General features: G+C 35.4%; 1 protein-coding gene across 4 annotated transcripts in view; it reads right to left on the bottom strand.

The window, feature by feature from the left end:
• The window catches only part of CFAP54 (cilia and flagella associated protein 54), a 115,639-nt gene that overhangs the window by 33,888 nt on the left and 60,943 nt on the right, over nucleotides 1-20,808 (bottom strand). For all 4 annotated transcript variants that reach the window (XM_057425127.1, XM_057425135.1, XM_057425143.1 and 1 more), the window contains 16 exons: nucleotides 19,845-19,969; nucleotides 17,879-18,109; nucleotides 17,345-17,478; nucleotides 15,489-15,667; nucleotides 14,554-14,781; nucleotides 12,967-13,190; nucleotides 12,736-12,871; nucleotides 10,938-11,052; nucleotides 9,745-9,894; nucleotides 9,041-9,238; nucleotides 7,971-8,058; nucleotides 7,311-7,517; nucleotides 6,328-6,394; nucleotides 4,529-4,711; nucleotides 2,268-2,354; nucleotides 1,146-1,268 (listed from right to left, as the gene is read on the bottom strand). In XM_057425127.1, coding sequence (XP_057281110.1) covers nucleotides 1,146-1,268; nucleotides 2,268-2,354; nucleotides 4,529-4,711; nucleotides 6,328-6,394; nucleotides 7,311-7,517; nucleotides 7,971-8,058; nucleotides 9,041-9,238; nucleotides 9,745-9,894; nucleotides 10,938-11,052; nucleotides 12,736-12,871; nucleotides 12,967-13,190; nucleotides 14,554-14,781; nucleotides 15,489-15,667; nucleotides 17,345-17,478; nucleotides 17,879-18,109; nucleotides 19,845-19,969 — 2,475 coding nt within the window. The remainder of the gene's footprint in view (nucleotides 1-1,145; nucleotides 1,269-2,267; nucleotides 2,355-4,528; nucleotides 4,712-6,327; nucleotides 6,395-7,310; nucleotides 7,518-7,970; nucleotides 8,059-9,040; nucleotides 9,239-9,744; nucleotides 9,895-10,937; nucleotides 11,053-12,735; nucleotides 12,872-12,966; nucleotides 13,191-14,553; nucleotides 14,782-15,488; nucleotides 15,668-17,344; nucleotides 17,479-17,878; nucleotides 18,110-19,844; nucleotides 19,970-20,808) is intronic.

The following is a 20,808-nucleotide window of genomic DNA, read 5'->3' as shown; positions in this document are numbered from 1 at the left end:
CAGAATGTGGCTTTACAGTCAAGTTAAACCCTACTGTCAAAAGGGATGTCCCTACCTATCCCACTAGTGCTCTACTGTTCTGTCATGCTGGCACACGTACTTTGTCATGGAGTGACACCTACCCAAAAGCATCACTCATAATTGGGAATTTGATGGCATACAGCCAGCAGTAACTCATTAGGTTATTTTGGTATGTGCTTGGAAAATAAGAAAAGCTATGTAATTGTTATGGGGGAGGCTTGCCCAATAGCTCTGGACTATATCTGCCTGCACAGGTATGTTCTCAGGTAAGACAAACAAGCCCAGGTCAATTGTTAATAGCTTCATAACCTTGTAGCACATTAGTGATCAAAGGTGAGATTACTGCTTGGCTTTACGTATGGAGAAGATTGAAATGATTGATCTGCGCTGATGTGACTATCAAGGCTCTGAGGTTGCCAATATCTCTTACTGCCCAGCATCTCCTGGGGTTTCCCCCACCTTGCCCAGGTCTCAGGACCCTATTTCAGGCCCCTGGGGCATCAGCCCCTGCCCAGCAACACCACAACAGCGCTGGTCTCCAGCTCCCTACAGCCCTGCCCTGCCACAGGCCCCTGAAGCCAGGCCCACCCATGGGCTCAGATCCTGGCCCAGCCTCAGACAGATCCCATGGCCTTGGCAGCCATCCTGGGGCTGAGCCTCCTCACCAGCCCTGATCACAACATCCACCTGCAGGAAGATGTCCCAGCAGAGCCTCAGCCTGTCCATGGCCCCAGAGAGGTGAGTCATGCCCTGGGCTGGGGTTACCCCAGCTGCCCCTCAGCTACTGTGCCCCTGGCTGGGGTGGTGGGAATTTTGCCATTAATGGGATAAGAAATCTATCCATACTTTTTATGTCTACATATAAAATCACGCATTATTTTTTCAACAGTATATTTGTCATTACTCACTGTGTAAAACAGACAGCATGTCCATTTCAATATTTATTTTTGTTCCTTTTGTTCAATGAGAGGAATTAATGTCACTTCAATATCTATTATTTGACCTGCCTATTGAAAGAAATTTAGGAATTTTCCAGGAATGTGTAATAACTTGCAGGAGTATGTACAGTTTAATGAACAGAACTGAATATTAATAGTTTGATGTTGTACTTTACTGGTGTTTACCATTATTTGTTCAATTATTCTGTATCCTGCAGGTATTTTCCATGGAATTCTCTCTCCACAGTTAAGCAAAGACAGTTCATGAAAGGCCTCCGTAAAAAATCCTAGATCTGTCAGTACTTTAATCTGTGAAAAAATAACAGAGCCTTTTATTTAAATAATTTTCAGTTACACCATTTGCTCAAAAAAAAAAAAATTCAAATATTAATTTTCAAGCAGATTTGGCTTCTAGAGCAGTACATTGATGGAGAACATTCTTTCATGGAAACAAACCTTTTGCATTTTATTGTTAATAAGTGAAATGTCAAAGACCAGTGTTTCACTTTTAAAAACAAAAATGAGCAAAAAGAAAGAAAAACATATTTTTTAAAAAACTTGCTCCTGACAAAGGAAACTTCATACATTTGGCTAGAGATTTGAGTATTAGTCCAAGATCAGCCCCTTATCAAAATCTGTTTCACAGATTGCACTCATCTTACTCTCATAGTACTCAGTTACTCTCCCTAACCATATTAGCATTTCCTGAAAATATCTAAACCCAATAATATATTGACTGTTACTACAAGTTAGATTCCTTAAAAAACAAAACAAAACCAAACCAACAAGAAAACATTAGTGAAATGACAAAAGTCTGTTCCCAGAAATCTGCCAACCTAGTTCCACACTGATATTGACAAAAAAATCCAGAAGTGAACATTGTGAACAAAATATCATTAATGTTCTGCTCTTAAAATAACATTTAAAAGATTGGTGGAACAAGATAAAAAATGCCAGGTACGAAGTTTGGATCTAAGAGGGATAACCTTATTGCAATATCTTTAAGGAGAATGCTTGTTAAAACGAGAGTAGGAAGAAATGATGGAAGTACTTAACAGTCTCTGTAAGACATTAACATTAAAACTGTATAAATAACCATATATTCTACTAAAACTAAGAATATAAATAATTGCATTTAAAAAGTAGTCCTATTCTACAATCTATTGTGCTAAGAACAGCTAAACTTTAAAGCACTGCTTTTCATAGTAGTGTTATAGGAAGAAATATTTAATCAACTACATTTAACAAGTAAATGAAAAGTTTATTTGAAATGCAATATGCTGCAATAAACAAAAAAAGTTTGATTACCTTGAAGATTCTTCCTTCAATAGATTTAACTGGGTCCTTACAAATCTCAGAAACAATGTATTGGTATAATGTGAACAATGGTAAGATCTGTAAGAAAATATTAGGTCATCTAGCTATAAACATCATAAAGGGTACAATTATAGAAACATACATTGCAATTATTCATCACAAATCTAGAGCTAATATAGGAGTACTGCTTTCACTGCCACATACCACCACTATTTCTGTTACGCTCTATGAAGGATGAATGTGTAAAGTTCTTCATCTGGCTAAAGCTAAGCCCTTAAACTATCTTTTATGTGATTCACAATGCAGAAAGTAAAGTTTCCCCAAATTATTCTGTGTTTGAGGTGAGGTTTTTTTACTACACCATTAGTGAGTAAACCTACTAGAAAGATCTTGATATAAGGGATTTCTAAAAGTGCATTTTGATGCCATATTTTTTTCATTATAAGTAACAGAATAATAGAACTCTGTAAGCTTTATAAAATAAACACAATGAAGTTCTGCAACTAAGTGAAACGATACCAGTGGTAAAATAAACTGATGGTGATGAGGTTTATTGACAAATTCACTTGCATTCATTCCAAATTGTAAGTTTTTGTAGGGGCAACTAACAAAAACATTTTATAGCTGAGTTCTAGTATAGTATACAAACACTGCAATTATTATTATATAATATTTCAGTAGAGTCCTTCCTAATAGACATATGTGTGTACTGAAAATGAAAGAACTTCCAGAATTTAATTACTGTTCAGCTTTTACATTTTTCCTCACTTTAAAATGTCCTCAAGCCTGGAAAATGCTAACAACATTGCTACTTTTTTGTCAAATGCAGTTTTAGTTTTCATAAAGTAGCTTAATGCTCCTGAGTCTGGATTACAAATGCTTGAGGCAAATGTTTTAATTGTACCCATACAGCTTCCAACTGGTATTTGAAGTAGTCCAACAAAATTAGTCTTTGAAATCTTATTTTTAATAAAACTTGAATCTTGATGTGTTTTGATTTAAATGTCAAATCAACTTAGTGCCCACTATCCAAAACACTCCCACACATTAAGAGTTCAGTGGAGATGAAGCTCTCATCCTGCTGAAACTGCAATTGCTTTGATCTTGATCTACGACCTGGATCTATATTCTACTAGTACAAGTGCAGAAAGAATCAAAACTGCGCATGGCCACATGAAGCAAGCAGTCAAATTAAGTGTCCCTGCCTCCAGGTAACTGTCTACTCCCTGATCCCACTTGATCTCCCATAGTAAGGGCATTTAGACAAAGCTTAGTAGCAAAATGAACTCCAATAAAGCAGGATGGGAAGAAGCAACAACAGGATGGAAAACAGACAGTTAACCTGAAGTTCCAGAAGAAATCAATCCAAGAAATGGCTTGCTGACAGAAAAGGGGTAGTATCTTCCTGCCTCCTCCTCTCCTACTCCTCTCTAATCCCTCTTCTATCTATACCCCCTAACCTTTTCTTGTTCCCCTGCTGCCAACCACACAATCTTTTCCCCTGCTCCTTTCAGGACCTTTTCATAAGTGGATTCAACTCATTAAAGCAGGAGAAAACTACTTTTTCTGCTGGGGAGTTTTCTGTTATGCAACTAGGAGAGTTCACTTACACAGGTATAACAATCGCCTGACATGAAAATCTGTCAGAACATACAGGACCAAGCAGGAACAGAGGTAGAACTGCAACTTTTTCAATACTAATAAGCAATTCAGTCTATTTATTCCAATGTACAGCACTGCACCTTTGAAAGAAGTTGGGTTGACGTGGAAGTAGTCAGTCATTAAACAGAGGAAATATGCACATGATCAACATAAGAGGGAAGCATAAAAACACACCATACTAAGCAATAAGAGGACATGAGAAGTAGAAAGGCAGAAGGGGCTTTTATTTATCAAATGTGCAAGTAAAATTATTGAAAGCATTCTGGACATACTGCATTTAAAGAAATTCTCAGTCCAGTGTACTTCAAACTGTATATAATAGGAAATTTCCTCTAAAATGCCTAAGTTAAGTATGTATAATACAGGATGACCATGTATTGTCATCCCCTGAATAAAAAAGTACCCCAAATATTCTAAAAACTATAGGCAGCAAGATATTTGTTGCCTCTATCTCAGTGCCACAGAACCTAACCATACAGTTATGTTGCTAGAGTTTCAGAGTTATCTAATAAGTACTAATAAGTACACCAAAAAAAAAGAAAGACTTGATGTTTCAAAATTCATTTCCAGAGTGTAAAAACAATACTTACGATTAAATTTTGTTTTGCACAATGTAGTTCAAACATAAGGAAATTCAGGCTTGCAACCACAGTAGAGATATCACCTCTGTAGCGATCGGAGAACAAGTCAATACCAGGAATAAGCATATTTGTTTCATACTGTGCAAAGTCACAGTCAGATGTTGGATGTGGAAGAGAAGCTCTAAACAAGGTCTGAAAGTAATAATGATTAACTAATTGTGAAAAGATGTATAGGCATTACTGAAACACTATAGAAGTCCAATCCTTGAGACTCAAATTATTTCATAAATGAAACTTTGTCAATGTCGTAAGTATTCAGTTGTTTGCAGACAAAACCGTGAAAAATCTTTTTAGAAAAAAGGGCTTTATGTGTGAACTTGATGGAGGGAAAAAAACAGGCTGTAAATAGGCTAAGGACAGTATTTCATAGAACAAGCAAAAGAAAAAAACTAATCCAGGTGTAGAAAAATAACCAGGAAAAATAATCCTCAGCAAGTACTCCTCAGGACTTTAAGGGAGTAACTTCAATGTTCCTACTTTAAAAAGGGAGGAGTGCTGACATTGTCTCTGATATTGGATATTCCTTCCCAATTGTGTTTAGCTTGTAATTAGCAATGATATGCTAGAGAAAAGTGCATCTACATAGTCAGGGCTAAGATACTAACAAGCCTAAATCCTGTACAAGAGGTGGAAAAATAAGGCTATAAAATCTTTCCAAATCAAGGAACAAATTATGGCCTTCATCTTCGCAAGGTACAGTGACAGTAATTTATTATATTTTTCAAGACACTCACCCTGCAACTGCTCCTATCCCAATTAATATCAAACCCGCTTCAGTCAAGTCACAATTATTTCTACCGCTACATGACTGGAACAAATGCTTACTACTATTTCTGTCAAAATGAGGAATAAAAATCATTCAGCTTTATATCACCATCAATTACAGTGCTAGAAGCTAGTAAAAATTCTCCTTTACCTTTTTTTCTTCAACTTGTTCTCCCTTTGCTGAATTTAGCAAGGTTTTAAACGTGGCCTAGCACAGGTCATACATCCACAGCCATGGCTGGCACAAGATGCTTAGAAAATGACATTGGTTTGTTCTGGAAAAAGCCAATTAACTTCCTGCTGCTGCACTGGGATGAGTAAGCATTGATCCCAGTGGAGTATGACTGGCAGAAGACTGGCAGAATACTTGCAGTTCTTTTTCCTGTATCACTTTTGATACCGGTGTCTTCAAACTTCCTTTCAAGAGTTTGGCTTCTGATAGCTCACAAACAACTTTAATAATCTTATATTCTTTGAAAATGAAACTGAATCATTTTGACTATCCTCTATTTTTAGAGCACACTTCTAATAGACATGAGATTTTAGTATTGCAAAACAATATTTTTAATGCTAAAAAAAGATTTAAAAACTTCTTTTTCTAAAGAGGCTGTTCTCCTGATTGAAAATTTATTTGTGACAGAGAGCACTCTGCTATTGTGGATGCCATCCAGCTCTTCCTGAGCAGAACGCTTCAAGAGAACAAAAATATATTTGACTGCCAAATATTTTAGCCATCTTCATTTTCCAGTATTTTATTATTTCTCTTAGACACTAGCCTTTCATTGAAGTGATAATCTTTAGGCTATAATACAGGAATAATATTAAAAAACAGAGAATAAATACATCTAATGTGCATAAATTGTCAACTACCTCTGGTCCCCAGTTTTCCTTCTCAACCAAAATGAAAAAGAGAAATATTTTAATAGAGTGTTACTGAGATTTAAATTTTAGAAGCAATTCATCAACTGAAATTGTATTCTTACCTTAAAAAGTACAGCAGAAAAATAGCAGTATTTGGTTCTTAAGCTTATCTTTGATGTTGCTATATACCTGAAGTACAACAAATAATAAGAAATATGAATGCAAAAGATGAATAAGGAATATGAAATATCAATATAAATTATTCAAACTCCTTTTTATCTCATATAATAATACCAACACAGTCTAGATGGTTTTGATATTGGAAAACAACTGCCTGTTCTGTAGACTTGTGCTCAGTCATGCCATGCAAAGAAAGAAGCATCTAACCAAAGACATACCTATGCAAAGGGAGTTGTCTAGATGCTAATGCTTTCAAAGCTCCCTTGGCTCACAGATATTTCACAGTGTTATTAATATGACCTGCTTCTCAGGTAAGACAGTTTACTCAGTTGAAGCTCTGCCTTTTCATGGGTATAACACTTCTAAGGTCATTTAGAGCTGGCTTAGATATTTCTAAATTTTATATTTTGTACATTTCTGTATTGTACATCCATAGTGTTTTACCAGCAGTCAAGGAGTACTGGACAAAAATATGCATGGATGGTAGACTTTAATACAGTAATTCAAATTTCATTTAGTTGTAATTCACCAGAAAATGAGTACTTTAGGCAGTAAATCTGCCCTCAAGATAGATTAATATTTAATATGTGCAATGACTTGGGAGATGTGATATTTTGATTGAAAATCAATATGACTGTAAAATCCTTGCACTTCTGACTTTTTATCATTTTGTTTTATTTCAGTGATCTCTCCATATAATATACAGCTGCAATTAGGATCAAAGATGAGCATTCAAGAAAAGGGAACACGCAATGTTATCCAAAAGAGAAACTTTCTTCCTGAAAGGAAAAATTCCTCTGCTTTTGAGAAGTCTTTTTTATAGCAACTTCTTAGTGTTTTTAAATTAAGTTCAAGTTGCACAATGTCCTGGATGAGTAATTTGTTTAAAATATGAAAGAAATATATATACAGATAAAATACTTACTGAGCTATCTTAGCCACTAAAACTGCTGCATGTAAACATCCCCAAATTCCAGCCTGAGAAAGAAATTTCTGACTAATATCAGTCAATCTTCCATCTGTAAAGCAGTCTGTAGCATTTTTTGGAAAACATAACTCTTGCCAGTTGCTAAGAGCATCAGCAATGTTGAGTGTTTCATCAAGGGCTTGACACCAATATTTAAAAGCAGCTCTGTAACATATGAAAAACATTCTCATCATATTGCTGACATTTTCCAAAGTGGCAGATAAGATTTGCTTCATTTTACCTTTATTGCCTGAGATATAACTAATTCTGATTAGGTCAAAACCTGAAATATATTTTCCACAGTACAAAGAGATATCATTCCTGGTCAGCAGACTTACTGGGACTTAAACTAAAATGAAATTGTCAAGCAACAGATATTACTTCTTAAAAAAACACTGAGATGCTTAATTTTTGCTTAATTGTAATTAGGTAGATAAGAATTATAAACAATTCTAGAAAAAAACAGAGCCTCTCAATACATAGTTAATAGTGAGTTAGGTGAGAAAAGTTATATGGACTTAAGGACAGCACAAGAACTTACAAAACAGTTGAAGGGTATATGAAGGCCAATTAAAAGATAACAAAACTATGCTCTTTTTTGATTCAATAAATACGTACTTTTTGTTTCCAACATAAAAGTGAAGATTTCCAAGTTCGTGTAGAGCCTGAACCTTAAGGTCTCTTTGTTTGTTTATTTCAAGGATGCCTGTTATTTATTTTTAACCAATTAGAAAAAAAAAAATAACATCACATCATTAAATCAGTTACTAAATTTTGAACAAATGTTGCATGAGAAGCAGACATGCATTCAGATTTAATTCAGTGCATGAATATTTTTGAAAGGTTTATTATGCTTATATATTTGCCTTCAAATATACAATTTCTTATTTCTACTAACTTTAAAAGCAAGAGTAGGATGTATATACGGACCTGTTTACCTAAGCTTTTGTATTTTGGTTGGGTTTTTTTTTTTTTCAGATCCCTTAAATTTCTTCATCTCCAAGAAATAAATTGGGAAGCAGACCACTGGCCCTGCTAAACCACACTGCCTGCATACAGCATAGTAGCACTGTCTGGCTCATTCCTGGATCCCTTACATCAAATGAAACCACTTACAGCATCTATTGACCTGCTACACTTCACCTATTTTGTCATACAGCAAAAAAGGTAATAGTGTTGAGCTGTAACCATATGAGTAAAGGCATACTAGAATGTAAGATGGAAGCCAAGCAACTAGATCTCATATTCAAATGCACAGAATCTGAAAGGTCTGTTTGCTAGAGAAAAACAAACAAACAAACAGCAAAATAAAACCCACAAAAAACCAAACAAAAAACAAATCCAAAACCACAACAAAACCAAACTACAACAAAACCAAAAACCTATCATGGAATTAAAATGAAATCGGTAAACATTACAGCAGATTTTTAATTTTGGTATTAATCAGTACAACATCACTGAAGTAATGCTTTTCCGTAAAATGAGATAACTCTAGAGGTTATGAACCAGGTAGTGGCTTGTTTAGAATCTAATGCATGTTTCCTGAATCGACAGAAACAAGGCTGTGTATTTTGGAAACCAGCTTTCAGATAGTTACAGCTATGTGACAGAGGAAAATAACACTGGAATAAGATAGGCAGCATGATATTACCTCTCAGCTGTAAAAAGAAATTCAGGGAAAAAATTACCAATTGTTTGTTCATAGGAAGTGATAATTAGTGAAAGATGTGTGTGTGGTATTGATTTACTCTCAACCCTACTGGAAAAATGAAATTTTTCTTGAGAAAGGTCACATGGTGTTGGTAGATACATCACTTCAGCTCCTGCATCAAATTCCAGCCTTTTCCTTGAAGAGATTTTACTGCTGATTGCTCTTCCAGGTTTTTCTAGAGCAGAAAAGTGATTTTTATGGTAAGTTAGGAAAAGGAACATACTATTTTCTATACCACATTACTTAAAAAAAATATGCATTTCCCGTGTATCCTGGTTTTATCTGGTTTCCTATGCTATTTTTCTCTCTGTGTGTCTCCTGATTAAACTCACTGGATGTAACTCATTGGTCAGTGCAACCAAATAAATATATGAACTCCGTTAGAGAAAATATACTTGGTAAGATCTGCCAGTCAGACCTCTGACAGAGGTTTGGTTCTTACAGACAAATGACATAGCTGCATGAAAAAATTTTATTATCCAGCCATTAGACACAAATCATAGGAAATCAGACTCAGAGCCTGTGTGCTTACAGAACTTCATATATAACTTTATATTGTTTTTTCCGGATTGTCAATAACAACTAAAACTTGAATTTAAAAAAATCTATTCCTTTCACTCTTTGTTATTTGAACTGCATATACACTTTATTAAGTGAGAAACACTTCAATAAATAACTTACCTTGTGTGTATGCAAGAAATAATGAAAGTAGTTTTCTGCTGTGTCTCAGTGCTCTGCTGTGATAGTTAGCTTTTTGTAGACTTTCTCTAAAACATTTCAGTGTATCGTTCACATCAAGAGGTACAGAAACTAGGGCTTTCGCTGTATTCACTAAAAGGAATTAATACAGAGAACAATTCTGCATTACATAAACATAATTTTTAAGAAATCACCCTGGAACACATATATTTGAACAATTTCAGATCTTCAAAAAACCTAAAATATATTAATATAATTGTCACCTTTGTTACCTGTTGGATTATGAATTAAAGCAAAGGTATTAACAGGTACACTTCTGAGCATTTATATGTTTTTCAGTGTTACATTTTACTTGTCATGTGATATCTATATTCCTTGAATTCCATTTGCACTGGGCATGCCTAAGCTCAGCTCTCCGCTTTGAATTCTGGTTTCTGAAGGCTGGGAAAAAGACTTTCAGTGCAACTGCTGATCCTATTCACCACAATACCATAGTTCCTATGTACCAAACCCGTGAGTTGGCATGCTCTCTCCACTGACTGCATAATATTACCTACTTTCTTACACGCAGCATTATCTACTTTTTCACAATATTCCTCAGCTTGAATTTGACACAAACCCTTGTGTTCAATGCATCGATATATCTGTGATAGGAGGAACTATGCTTTATGAACTTCCATTAACTACTATAACATCTTAATTCTGACTGTAAACAACTGTTGGTAATAGAGGTGTTTTGCTACCTTACAGTTCACTTCAGTTTTTATATTGATTCTACTATAACAGTGGAGGTTCGGTTAACTTCTGGATATATTGCTGGATAGCCAACAATACCAGTGGAAAACTGAACCAAGACCACCAAGCTCCCTCAGCATACTCTAAGTCAACTGGCTTTTGGATGACAACTGCTCTTCTCTGTTTTCAGATACAGTCTGAATATAGTTGGAAAGGTCTTAACAACATTACTACCCATCCAAAATATCAGTAATAATAATTTGAAGAGAAGACTGAGTTTCTATTAAAAGAGACAGATTATAGTAGCAGTGCAAGATCTATGATAAAGAGAAAAAAAAAAAAAAGCCAAACTCAAACCAAAACAAAAATATCCAGTATGAAAAAAAAAAAGTAAGGGTTTAGAAGAAAAGAGAATTCATGATACTGAAATGTGCTCTGACCTGCATAGTCATTTTTCATCTCAGGGTAGAAAAAGCATCCAGGAAAAATCTGTTCACTAGCAGAATTGGCAACAGGCAGCAGTATTTTCTGCCCTATGTAGTTTCTGCAATTCATCTAAAAAGCAAGTTTTGTTACATGATAATTGAATAACATTCGGAAAATCAAAGTCTGGTGCTTAAAGTTAAGTATCTAAATAGCCAGTCATGAAAAAAAGAGGACTAATTTACAAAGACATCAATGACCCATAACTAGTACTCTTGTCACTAAGAGGTGAAACATTCAGAACACCTAAACATTAGATATAATCCATAAATATTTAGATATTTCTGTATTAAACTTGTATCTTATTTGGTACTTGAAAAAATCATGAGCAATTCGTTGATGTTCAGCAAATATTCTGCCTTTCTTTGTCTGGATAAATGCATGCTTGCAAGGAACCTGCCAGTGTAAGTATGCCTGAAGAGCACTCTGCCTGTGAAGTACAATGTAACGCTGCATAGGGATATATAAACAGCTTTATGCAATTAACAGCAGCAGACTAACCCTGTCAGATAAGCAAACTTCTATAAAGGGCTAATCCAGCAGAGACATTTTATTTTGCTAATGTAGCTACATCACTTCAGAGGCAGAAGAGCCAATTCAGAGCTAGTTTTAGGCTCTCTGAATGGCACTGCATTATGGAAATTTAGCCATACCCTCCGAATTTCTAACTTGACGTCTTTTTTGAACAATCCTTATTACTATTAACAAATGGTAGTCTTTATAAATTGTCTTTCAAAACATTGAATACTCTTCCACCACATTGCTCAGATTACAGTGGTGTGTGGCAGTTTGTCACACTGCCCTCTTTTTTTAGACAGTGACTATGTTCTGAATGGCACGGCCTGAAAGAAGTCATCAGGAAACAGCCTTAAAGAGAGACAAGACAGAGCCCATCAGCTGCCCTTCGCAAGCCAGGACCGCTTTCTGAGTTCCTGGGCAGCAGTGGGCTGTCCCTAAGTAAGGCAGTGGCTGCTGAACCCCATGTTCCTGTTCAGAACAAACCTGTTTGGAATTTCAAATCCACTTTCTCCCCCTTCTCCTTCAAGTCCTGTGTTTATATTAGTAATAGAAACATATTAAAAATCTCAACCATGCAACTGACTTCAGCAAAACCTTTTAGAAATAAACCTTAGGATAAAAAAATTATATATAAAAAAACCAAACACAAAAACCACCCACAAACCAAAAATCCTAATATTTAATCGCTAATTCCATTTAAAAATTCTAAATGGCAATGTCACTAAATACATAGAGCCATAGTTTTTAATGAGAGGAACTTGCTGAGCAGCTTCAGGGTTTTCTGCTGGTGATCATGTTTTTCACATTTTTTATTGGTATTGTCAGTATTCGGGTTGATTAACTTTGGTCTCTAAGAGCAATGTTCCAATGCAGACACAAGCAATCTCTTTGTATTTCATTTTAATTACTCACAAAGATTTCTCAATATCCAAATAAAAGTTTTCAGGTTAAGAGTGGTGTTAAGAACAAACATAAAATTAGATTTAGGCTCATAATACGAAACAGGTACATTATGTATGAAGAAATGTTCCCTGGGTCACCAAGTCTAGACCTTTGCTGCTGCTGGAATCATGTCATATAAGCCTTTTCATGCACTTCAATCAATTATGTCCATTAATTTATTATAATTTACTATTTGCGAACATTATGAAAACCATGTTAATCTAATCAGTGAAAGTACTTCTCCACATTTATTTTATATTGAGTCAGCACCCAAAAAATAAATCTGTGGTTCACCTTATCTGCATTATTAGAGAGAGATTTTATGAAATTGGGTTCATGGCTGTTCAAGCCACTGAACTGCTGTATCCTTTCCAGCAGCTGCCTCTGAGCATACACCAGCAGTGGACTCACTTGTTCTGTGTATCTCTCACTGAAAAAAAAAAGTATAGTAATTAAGCAAAGAAATGGTTATATTTAACTATATAGTGTTTCTTCTTAGGTTTTATTAGAGTTGGTGTGACTTACTGTGTAAGTACATTGAATTGTACAGCTATGTGTACCAGTGCTTCCCACTTCTTCATTTTATATAATAATTCTATTGTTTTAAGAATCAGATTACATATCCATTTCAAGTCAACCACATTCACATCATCCAGGGGAGACTGTGGATGGAGATCAGAACCGCCATTTTCATCCATAATACCTCCTAAACAACTGGGAATGCAGAAGTCTCCTTCAGGATCCACAATCTACAGGAAAGAAATATTATTCTACGTGTTATTTTCAAATTTGTTTTTAAGACAAATTGTAGAATCGTATAATAGTTAGGGTTGAAAAGGACCTTAAGACAATCTAGTTCTAATCCCCCTGCCATGGGCAGGGACACTTTCCACTAGACCAGGTTGCTCAAAGCCCCATCCAACCTGGCCTTGAACACTGCCAGGGATGGAGTATTCACCATGTCCTTGGGTAACCTATTCCAGTGCCTCACCACAGTAAAGAACTTCTTCCTTACATCTAACCTGAACTTTCCCTGTTTAAGTTTAAACCCATTAACCTCTTTTATATGGGTCTGAATCATGGGTTATCTACCATTATCACCTGCGACTCCTCGAATGCTTTCATCAGTGCTGCCTCGGTACAATTCTAAACATTCATTGGACTGACTATGCATCAAATATTACTGGGCTTAAACAGGCAGGGGTCACCAGTATCGAAGCTATATTGCTGAAATTGCAGCTGCGCTGGGCAGGGCACGTCTCTAGGATGAAGGATCACTGCCTCCCTAAGATTGTGTTTTATGGTGAACTTGCCACTGGTTGCTGCAAGAGAAGTGCCCCAAAGAAGAGATATAAGGACTCCATGAAACAATACCTTAGCCTTGGCCATATTGACTACCAACAGTGGTCCACCTTGGCCTCCAATTGGGAGACATGGAGACACACCATACATAATGCCGTTGTCTCCTTTGAGAACACATGCGGAACTAGTCTCAAGGAGAAAAGACAACGTAGAAAGAATCACGCCCCGCCTATGCCACCCAAGAGACCTTCTGTTTGGCTTTTTGCAGCTGGATTTGCCTATCCCACATTGGCCTTTTTAGTCATCAGTGTGCTTGTAGTAAGTGTGGGTAAAGCCCTTCCCAAATCTTCGTCCACGAAGTCAAGCCATGACAGTGACAATCCCTGATGAAGACTCCCTCTCTGGCATCCCTGTAGGCCCCCTTCAGATACTGGAAGGCTGCTATGAGGTCTCCACTCAGCTTCTCTTCTCCAGGCTGAACAGCCCCAACTTCCTCAGCCTGTCTTCATATAGGAGATGCTCCAGCCCCCTGGTCATCCTTGTGGCCCTCCTCTGGAATTGTTCCAACAACTCCGTGTCCTTCTCATGTTCAGGACACCAGAATTGCACGCAGTACTCCAAGTGGGGTCTCACAACAGCAGAGTAAAAGGGCAGAATCAAATTATAAAGATTAGAAAATACTATAATCCTCTAAAAACTTGTTACAGAGAATAACTTGGAGATACCAGAATATAATGCAAGAGAAAGAAGTGTCTCCACTGAAGATGTGACAATAAAGAGTATACTTGTCTCAATAAAAATATTTTTTACCTTAAGAGACGTGCTTGCTTGTAGTTCAGTTATCATATCAATGATCATGTCTGATGCCAAATAAAAAGGGAACCAGATGGTGTTCCTAAGGAAATCTCTGGTAATGGGAAATGTATCCATTTGGGAATGTAAAGGGTTAGCAATGAACTGTAATTCTTGAGTATAGTTCCAAAGTTCACGACAAGCATTTTGAAGCAATGTCCAGTGGCCACCACGGTGAGCAAGAACCTGTGTGTAGCATTCAAAATATACTTTGGAAATACAGAAATGTAAATCTTCATTCTTTTATTGAGAAGTTTAGGAATAAATAATCTTTCAAAATTACAGTCTATGGATCTTTCTTAATAACAGATCATTCAATATTTCAGTTTATATAAAGCATTATAGAACCTTAATTTGAAATTTTTCATAGTAGCATTAATTTATAACTGAATCTAATTGTTGCTTTTGGTATGAGAATGAAAAATTAGAATTAATTCACACCACATATGCATTTGTTTTTACTCAGTTTTAGAAAAGTATGTGGCAAGAGTAGTCAGTATTTCCTTTCAATCCCTGTATATGCTACTGAGGCATTCACTGTAAAGGGACCTGTAAAAAGACCTGTAAAGGGAAGGGTAAGTCTGCAAGTACTTTCAAAAAGATTTAATAAACACGCGAAAGAAAGTTAAAAAGAGTAAATAAATAAAAAAACCCACAACATTTATATGAATTATTATATGTTGGATAGAAATACACATGATGACAGGGGATATGCCTGACTTTTCACACATTGTACTCGGATGTTTTGCAGAAGATGAGAAATCCTTGCTTTTTCCCACTGAAGCTTTTTTTAAGCTTCTGAAGTGTGGGGGGGTTTTAGCATAGAAAATAGTAAGTATTGTAATGCAATGCTTATTACTAAGTAAAATGTTTAATAAGAAAGCACATCTTACCACTGCTTTTTTTAAATGCAAAAAGATTTTTGCAAAATGCTCCAATAAAATGGTATTTGTCAGGAACTGGTTGCATTCTCTGGGGGAACAAGAGACAGATGTTTCTGTATCTGTGGTTTGAGTTTGAGGAGTATTTGTTCCACTTATTTTAATGCTGGGCTTAAAAGATTTATCTCTACCTGAAAGCAAAAAGTTTAATGGTTAAAACCAAGTTAAAGTTCTCAAAAAAAGAAAATATTATCAGCCAGCTAGGATGTTTCTATGGTGGCTAAATACTTACATGTTAGGAAATGCCAATGTTAAGGTTATCATATTTATAAGGTTATGATATTTAAAATATAAGATGCTTTTACTTAAGCAGTGAGAGAAGCAGAGATAAAAAATACTTCGAGCAAAATAATAATGTGTACCAAATAATTTTCAGCCTCAAAGGAAAACGCAACCCTCATGGAAGTTAAGTTTTAGGAAGAAATCACCATGTGGCAAGCTGCCAAGAATCTTTCTGAAACAGAGACCTCTTAAAAGGAGAAGTAAGAAAGAAAGGAAGATTTCTATCAAATTCTGTGGTCTGTGTAGAATTGCTTCATAATTTCATTCAAACCAAATATCTTCCAAGAGGAAACACAAAAGTTCGTGGTAATGGCATACAGTAATATCTTTACAAAGAAGCTAATTACAAACTAAAGTATTTGACTCGATGGCAAACTAAACTCTTCATGAAATTAATTCATTCAGAATTGCTGCAAAAGCCAGGTGGTAGTGCACAGGGTTTTAAGTAGTTTTCAGCAGCTTTCTGTGACTCTTCTCAGTGACTTGCAACCATAAAGATAAAAGAGTATAACTAGAAGCCAGCTGTTGCAAAGAGAGCAAGTAAATGCAACTGCTAGTTTTTGTCATGCCTCCTTGGAAACTGCAAAGAGGAGGATTGATTCCTACCTAAGGAAATCCTACAAGGAACGATAGGAGAATTTTGCTCTCTACAACTATGGCAAGAATGAATTCCCTGAGGTGCTATTAAAAGGACGAGGGCCTGAGATTTCTTCTTGAATTTATGGTGGCTAGGCAGACTACCTGCATCACCAACATCTAAGGTAATGAAAGTCTTACATTTCACAGTTCCCACAAACAGGAGCCTGTTGCCTCCTGTTGAAACCTCAAAGGATGTTACTGAAAATAGCTGGGATAATAGAACAGACAAATGTGAAAGACAGAAAACTGAAGTACAAGTGGTAGAAGACAAAAAGTTGATCCTGAGGTAGCCTCCACCACAGGAGAACATTAAGGAGCAAGCAGTAGAGAAGAAAACCTAAACTATTCTACTTAAAATTTGAGAGATAATAAATAAACATCAGCCTATAATTTTAAGAAAGCCTGAATGACCCAAGAAATTATTGACCTGTTAGAAAATCTAAAGGAAGCTATAGACCAATTAACAGCCATAGAAACTTATAAAAATTATCACTGCATTTAGAATAACCTGGAATATTATCAATTTAATAGGTCTAGGTAGCATGGCTTCTGCAAACCAAAAGCTAATATCATTAATTTATTAGAAGTTATAAACTCATTACTAAAGTATAGGATAAAGAATAAATACTAGATTAAAAGCAAATAATACAATAAACAATGCTCAGAGTTATTATAAATGACCCATTAGTGACTATGACTTGGTTTATGTTAGGTATGCCAAAAAGATAAAATAGAAGGGGCACTTCCGAAATTCAGAAACATCTTCTCTTTAAATTGGTATGAGTATTTTTCCAAAGTTGATGTGGAGAATTAATGATAGGGGCTAAGACAGAAAATAAGAGAAAGTTGAAACTAATTCCAGTTATGCACCCATTAAAAGTTCTTACCAATTTGTTCTTTGGTCATTCCTGACTCTATAATTACAGAAGGAGTTGGTGTTATGCTGTTCTCTACAGCTTCTCCCACCACTATCGTGCCACAATTATTTAATGAGAATATTTCAGGATCCAAAATACTGTAACTGCAGAATGGGAGAAATATAAGAAAGTACAATAAAAACCCCAGATATAATATCAAAATTAATTTCAGTATGCATACAATAAATTCAGTTTCTCAAACGTGAGTTTTGATTATGTTTTAGCAGCTTTAGGAGTGACAAATAATGAACGGTGGTCAAAAGTTACAAGTAACCAAAAAATAGCACCGTATATTATATTTCAGAACTTTCAGGCGACCAATCAAGTGAGCAATCAAAGATGTGTGTGTCACTGGCCAAAATTTGTTACATATTAAATCAGTTTGCATTGGAAAGATGAACTGTTCATATGATAAACTGACTGTAATTCATATCTGTTTGCATTAATTACAATAACACAATAAACTATATTAATAGCAATCAATGATAATGCAGCAATATATACCTGTCCAGATGCTGTGAACCAAAAATTCCAATGTTGCATTGCTCTTCCAGATTTTTTTTAAATAAACTGTAGTGTGCAACTGCCAGATAGATATTCATCTGAGACCTCCAGGGCATCTCTTCAAGACACATGTGACGAAACTTCTTTTTTTCTAAGTAATTACTCACAATTGGTTTCAGCAGTACCACTAAGGTGTGACGAGCTGCTTTTTGCAACTCTTTCTTGCATTTCCTAAACCAAAGTATATGAAGTAACAAAATATGAACCTGTGTTTTCTTGAAGCTCTAGAAAAGAAAATTATGGTAAACATACACAGAAGTATCCCACTGCATCTCCACAGACTTGCATTCACTCAGAAGAATAAGACATATTTCTAGTAAAAGTATTTTTTCTGCAGTCAAGAAAAGAAATTGTGCTTTCCCTATTGTAAGCGCATTTATAACACACTAAATCCTATCTTAAATTTTACCAACTTCAATGAGATGTTTGACTTAGTACTTAGAAAAAGTTCAGGTCTGTGTTTGAAGTTATTTGTACCTGAATCATCCACACAGATTATTATAACAAATACAATGTGTTTCAGTCTATTCAGGAGATGGCCATTCTACTATTACACTATAAATTTGGATCATTATTTTTATTGCTGTGTTTTGGCAACTAATCACCCTCAATGTGAAGAAAACATTTTATTTCAGACTTGGATGCCTGGCTTTAATTTGCAGACAGATTATTTTATGTTTCATTGCTAGATCAAGCAATTCTGTATTACTTGGCACACATACCATGCTAAAGTCAAATCAGATCTCATTTTTAGTTTTTTATGAACTGTAAGCTGATACCTTAAACAATCTAAATTATTTTTTGTTGCCTGTTTTCCACCTTTAAAATGTGGGCAGAAAGTATACCATATATTATACAGCAATGTTATTATGTAGGATATGAAAGAGTAGCTGAAAAGACAAAAAGCCCAGGATAAATTAAACATCCCATTTCACTGGAAGCCATGAAAGTGATGTTAAGGTGTTTTTTTCTGTCGACAAGGAAAAATTGACTGTTTAGGTAAATCTTTAGTATTCAGTACAGTTTGAATATTCTGGGGTGCTCCAGAATATCTCACAGAATGGATATGATCCCTCAGTGTTATGGTTTAGTGGTGGTCTTGGCAGTTCTGGGGTAATGGTTGGACTTGATGATCTTAAAGGTCCTTTCCAACCCCGTTGATTCTATGATTCTACATTTAGAAAATAGTATATGGAAGACTTTTTTGAGGTTCCTTATACAAACACTTCCAGAACCAGCTATGCGATTGCATGTATTCAGGTATTTCTAGTTTTCCACTTGTTAAACGCTGGAAACATAAGTAACCAAAGCACCAGGTAATGAATATGATAAATTCATTTAGGTCAGAAGGTACCATTATTAGCGAGTTAACCAAATATATATAATTATCCGCCAAAAGAAGACATGAATTTTCATTTGTTTCTATCAAGAAACAGTTTTCTGAAGTTACAGAACAGATAAACCAAAAAGACTAGCAAAAGCACGGCAAAAATCACTCTGAAATTACCTGAGCATCAGGAAGAAATAAACATTCTTTGTAAACTATCTAACAGAGAAGACCCCCTAACACAGTTTGAAAAGCATTGCAGTACACAGATTGACACAGCTTTTCCACCATGATGAATCAACATGCTCAAACTAACACAACTGAAATAAAGTCTTTGATTATGAAGAGAAAAACTTCAAAATCTTCAACAGTTATTCTCTTAATTAGAAATAAGACTGATTTTGTTCTCTTGAGTGGAAGCCAATTTTATACCAAATTAAAACAGAAAAGTAAATGGACTGTGCACAAATTCATCCCTTTGATAGAAAAAAGTTTCATAATAGACACTTGATTGTAAACTAAATCGCGGCCAAAGTATTTTGGTTCTGTATATAAACCTGACAACATATGCTCATTTACCTTTGTGCTTCTGGAGATTTCTCTATGCTTGGATGTTTCATGAAATACTGTCTAAGGGTCTCTCCTTTTTGAGTAGGACTCAAAGGTTTTTTTCCTGGTTTCTTCAAAGTTGATTCTCCTGGTTTCTTTGAGATATTTGCCAAAATAAGACAGCAAAAGAAATATTTAACATTCCAGTAAACTTTACAATTTTTCTGGGGGATGTCAAATGCCTGATACTAAGAAGACAACCAGGTCCCCAGGTTCTTTCTTTCATACGCCAGTGTTTTTCATCTCAAAAATGGTAGTTCTTTTTCTATTATTATAAATAGTAAAACTTTGCAATACAAAAAATGAGACAGAAAACATTTTCCCTAATCTATTTCAGATGCTAGCAGTATTACAGCATTACTAGAGGGTTATAAGTGAGAAAGCTCTTCCTCCAAAACAATACAAATCCATTAAGATTATTCTTTCCAATAAAAGCAAAAGATATTAAAATAGTTCTGAACATAACCCTTTATTGTGCAATTAGAATATCTGCACAAAGAGTTAATCATGAACAACTACTCATAAGAAAGTGTAAGGACAACATATTGTATAAACTGAACTGGCCTCCTTTTCTTAATGTGACAGTACCCAAGGCATTTCTTATTAATACATTGAGTTTTTAATGGCAGCTGAGGAAAGGCAAGTTTTCATTGATTTTTGGAATGCATTACTCTGACACATCTCAAATTCCTCATAGTTGTCTTTAAAATAAATCGCACGCCAAATTTTCTTCCTGGTTTTAGGAGTGCAGAGGTGAGCTGAGGATTACAGTTTGTATCCCAACTTAATAATAATTATGCATGTGGGACTTTTTACAAAGTAGGGATAGTACAATGGCACTAAACTGAACAAGGGGAGATTTAGATTAGGTATTAGGAAAAAAATTCTTCCCTGTGAGTGAGACACTGGCACAGGTTGGCCACAGAAGTTGTGG

The sequence above is a fragment of the Pezoporus wallicus genome, unplaced genomic scaffold (assembly GCF_028554395.1).
Source record: "Pezoporus wallicus isolate ANWC-B61680 ecotype Strahan unplaced genomic scaffold, APGP_CSIRO_Pwel_v1 scaffold_3294, whole genome shotgun sequence".
Taxonomy (NCBI): Eukaryota; Metazoa; Chordata; class Aves; order Psittaciformes; family Psittacidae; genus Pezoporus; species Pezoporus wallicus.
Note: the sequence above shows the minus strand (reverse complement) of the source record. Positions and strands in the feature narration are given on the sequence as shown.